This window comes from Bactrocera dorsalis, chromosome 4, assembly GCF_023373825.1.
Source record: "Bactrocera dorsalis isolate Fly_Bdor chromosome 4, ASM2337382v1, whole genome shotgun sequence".
NCBI lineage: Eukaryota > Metazoa > Arthropoda > Insecta > Diptera > Tephritidae > Bactrocera > Bactrocera dorsalis.
In genome coordinates, this window is record NC_064306.1 from 15,699,155 (window position 1) to 15,703,862 (window position 4,708).

Consider the following 4,708-nt stretch of genomic DNA (forward strand, 5'->3'; position numbering starts at 1 on the left):
CCTTACATGTTCTGTAATTTGTTTAGGAAGTCATGGGGATTGCGATATGCAAGCGTAGTTGTAAATGGAAATTGCGAACCAGTAGCTCAGGACGAGCATTTTTCTCCAGACTTATCAAGCCAAATTCTTCAAAGTGTGTGCAATGATAATTTAGTCCAAGATTTATCTTGGCAAGAATTTCAAGGCTTACCTCGACCAGAACATGAATTTAATAGGCTAAGGTTAGACCATCAGGCAGAATTAGAGGATGTAGAAGTAGATTTTCTGAAAGCAAATGCATATGCATACTTTTGCGGTTACCTTTATTTAAAAGTTTTTAAGACGCACACTTGTACCCAACCATTACCTTATTTAGGAGAAGAAGAGATTTCAACTGATTTTTATTTCATTCAGCAGAGGCAAATTGACAGGTGCAATTTAATTAAACCACCCCAGAGATTTTTAGATTATATTAAGGAGTTAGAAGATATTTTTAATCGAGAATTTGAATCCACCTGCCACAGAATAGGAGTAGGCCAAATTTTATTCGATAGAATGAAACATGTCAGACCCTTTCTCTGCTGCAACAACTGCGACCCGAATGTTATTTTAACTCTTTTTGGCAGGACGAGAATATTCTTCCTCGTAAAGTTTTTTAATAGAGATCTTAGTAGGCCCAATTTTAGAACTAAAATTCTTTGTGTAACTCATCTGTAGGATAGGCTGGCAAAACTGTATCATTTGTTTTTTAAAATTTCGAAATTTTTTTAAACCCTTGTTTCTTTTTTTGCCTCTTTATATTAATTTCTTATTTTTTATTTTTAAATTTTGTATTGGAGACTGGGTGCAGATTGCTTTTTAAAAATTTTTGTACTTATTTTTTTAAATTGAGTATTTTTAGTTTTATATTTAGCCGCAGAGAATTACTGTGCAGTTCTTATGTTGTATACTTGTGATAATTATTATACATATGTGATGAAAATAAGTTTTTTGCTTATTGTTGGATTATGTTTCTTTTTGAAATATTTATCTTTTTGTTTATTTTTATGAATTATTGTCAATTAATATTATTATATATATTATTATTATTGGCATCACTGGCAAATGTTATAAAAAATGCGAGTTTTGACAGCTCTCTCTCGAATCAAAGAGTCTCGCATCAAGTTATCTATGGTCGAGCCGTCAACGAATTAACATCACGCAATACTGTAGCGCAAAACCAAATATACCCTGCGAGAAATATTTTATGATTCTAGATGCCTTTGGTGCCATGCACTGCCTTTTATGTTCCAAGTCTTTTAAAGATAAGAGAGAATATATCCTTAAAAGACATTTTGTTAATTTTCATTTTACTATTAATTATTTAGATTAGATGCTTAATTTTAATTCCAATTTCTCACTGGGCTACTTTGATTTCGTGCTCACCAACACAGTGACAGATCCTCTCATGCCGACCACTGTCATAAAACCATCAAAATACGCTCTTGCTCTGATGAGTAATATTCCGCAAGAGAACATCATTTCAAATACCCAGGAGCGCAAGCTTAACTAACATTCTCATCACAAAAAAACTCCTCACGTATTTGGTTCACTCATATATTAGCATGAGCGAGAATTTTTAAAAGATAACTATTTGCCTAACGCATCTTCTTTATTTTTATCGCTCTGAGTGTTCAAGTGATGCGAAAAATAAAACTCATCTTTTTTTACTTGTCATTAGTATTGTCTCTTATTTAAAGAAAAAAAAGCAAAATGTATATGCATTTACAAATAAAGAATAGACACTCAAATTTTTATTTAGTTATTTTCCGTATTTGTACATACATATGTACATACGTACATAAGTAAGTACTTATTTATTAAAACAAACAAAACATGTAAGTATATATTTCAATAGAAAAAGAACACAAATAATTCAATAAATAAAGTTGATAATTTTTTGATGAAAAATTACCTTAAGAAAAATTCATATTATTAAAAAGTTCTTCATTTAGCCTTATCAAAAGCAAATTATTGATATTTTGTGCGTTGAGCCTGGAACGATGCTTAATTAAAATTAACGAAAGAGCACTAAAGGCACGTTCCACTGAAGTCTGACTACATGGAACAGATAGAACTACTTCGGCTAATTTGGCTAAAGCTGGCTCATGGCTTCGCAAACCTTTCCAGTAATCCAGTATGTTTGTTTGGAAAGGCATCCGAGTTTCGTGTGCTAGTCCTTCAAGTTTTTGACGAATTGTTTGAACATTGCTTGTTGAGTGAGGAGATTGCTGCGTCCAAGAAGTAACTTTTTGTTCAAGTAAGTGAAAAGTATCATTTGAAGACAGAGAAGGTTCGAATTTAACTTGGCTGGCCACTGGATCTGCATCATTGCATATTGGATTTCCCTCCAAAGAACTTAACATTGTGCTTGTAGAAATTATATGTGACTAGAGAATATTAACCAACAAAAAATGAGAATCATATTTTATCGATCAGTAAATTTAGTAGGTTCCTTAATGTCATGCATAATTTTTAGTAAATAATAAAGTACAGATATTATAGATTGAAATGTACTTACTACCGCCTGTTTTCTTCGCATTTCATTGAAGAACAGTGAATCCATATAATTAAATCTTCGATCCATATATAAAGCGGAAACGAATGCATTGTTTTCAAGAAGCTTTTCCTTCCGCAACTGCATTGATTCTAATAAAGTACTAGCGAAGATATTGTTCGGCATAGTTTCCAATTTCGTTTCGCAAAGCAGCCAATCCCTGTAGAAATCACCCATTATATAATCTTCTGTTTGCAAACTTCTTGTACATTCTGCAATGGGCTTAAACGCAGCAACAAAATTTTGTACGAAATCCCAATTTATTTGACAGTTAACTTCATGAATATTTACAAATTCTTCCAAGTTCAACAGAGAATTTAACATATCGAACGTAGAATTCCATCCAGTTAAATTGTCTAATGTAGGCATTCGGATACCTTCACCAAAATTTTCATTACGAATCTTTTTTCGAAGAAAACGTGCCGCCTCTCTACACTTGGTTAATTCTGATGAAACAGTTTTATATACATCATGTGCAGCTAGTTGGAGCGTATGTACAGCACATCTTACCACCGACAATACCGAATTCAATCTAGTGTGAATTTCTTCATATTCATCACCATCCGTGGTTTCACTTTCTTGAAGTAACTCTGAAGTTTTCACAACGTTCGCTCCATTATCGGTAGTATAAGAATATATTTGTGCCGCGTTTATACCAAATTTATGGAAACTTTTTAAGATTTCTTCCTTTAGAAACAGTGCAGTGTGTCTTTTTTTCAATTCCACCATTCCAATAGTAAAAATTTTTATTTGAAAATTATCAATAACTTGAACGTTAATTCCCAATATACTTTTTTCCATTCGTGAAGCAATGTCCAACTTTATGCAAATCATTTTGTTTCGTAGAAAACCAGATAGTTTGATTTTCATTTGTTCGGCACACGTGTCAAGTCTTTCAATTATATTCCTTGAGTTTACTGTTATATTAAATTCGTGTTCATAAGGCTCTATAATTTTTTTAAAATACTGTTCATCATCAAAAAGCCTAAATGGTATGGCTTTAACAGTAATCAGCCCCACACAGCACTTAAAAAAATTACTTTGAGTCAATTTTATTTTTAATTTTCTCGATGTTTCCGATGACTCAATTTGTACAAAATTATGTTTGTGAACTAAAGTGTAATGTCTTTTTATGTTGTGCAAAACTTGACCTTTAAATTGTTTTTTGCATAAAAGGCACATCGATTGATTTGTTTCACTGTCGTATGATACGTACTTTGTTTTGTCAATTTTTGAAAACCTGCCCATTTTTAACTTATAAAGTTTTAAGCTAACAATACTGCAATGCGTCTTAATCCAAACTGACAATTGAAAAAACGCCGAGTATGGAAAAACACATGACAAAAAAAAAAACAATCATTGTATAGAGAAATTCTCTTAGAGAACAGTATTTTTGCATCGTCTTCCTGATTAAAATTATTTACATACACACAATACAACTTAAATGAACGGTTAATCATGCATGTACCCAAAACTGTTAATATTTACACCAACAACAATTAAACTTTAACATAAATTTATAAATATACATACTCTCTAAGAGAATAAGAAATTGCTCAAGAGCACTCTCTGCTGCATTACTGAGTTTATCAGCGATACAAAATACTGAGTGCTGAAACCTGAGATGAGAAAAAGAAACTTAGCGCTCTTGTGAGGAGTATTATTTTGAGGAGCACGTACGTTTGCGGTAAATATTAGAGCGAAAAGATAAGATAAGTATTAAAGAGAAATATTCTAGAAGAGCACTCTTTCCTTTGAACTCACAATTGAGGAAATCAAAATTTATTGCTCCTCAATTGTGTTGTACTGAGGAGGAAGATAGAAATTTTACTCCTCAGTGATGATTATTTGCGAACTCTGGCTATAAGAGAAATATGTTCCTCTTTGACAGTGTCGCGGTAGTACTTTTCACCTTCGCTGACTTGTGTAAGTGTATTGTCTTTGCGGCCGTCAAAATACAGCCCATATACGGAGTCAATACTTTCGGTGTTCTGGAGCTTAACACCAACACTTTTTTTTGCCCGACTAATCTTGCATTTGTCAGTGACAAAGCTAGCCTGATCCTCTGTTATCAAACCTGCTTTTTTGGCATCCAGAAAAGCCGATGAAACAATCAAGGCCGCTGCTCTATCA

General features: G+C 32.7%; 1 protein-coding gene across 1 annotated transcript; it reads right to left on the reverse strand.

Moving 5' to 3' along the window:
- Positions 1-1,794: 1,794 nt before the first annotated feature.
- LOC125778375 (uncharacterized) lies at positions 1,795-3,858 on the reverse strand. The gene is made up of 2 exons (XM_049455687.1): positions 2,540-3,858; positions 1,795-2,408 (listed from the first exon to the last, which is right to left on the reverse strand). The coding sequence occupies exons 1-2, from the start codon at positions 3,821-3,823 to the stop codon at positions 1,935-1,937; spliced, it is 1,758 nt and encodes a 585-aa protein (XP_049311644.1). The 5' UTR covers positions 3,824-3,858; the 3' UTR covers positions 1,795-1,934.
- Between the last annotated feature and the right edge of the window lie 850 nt (positions 3,859-4,708).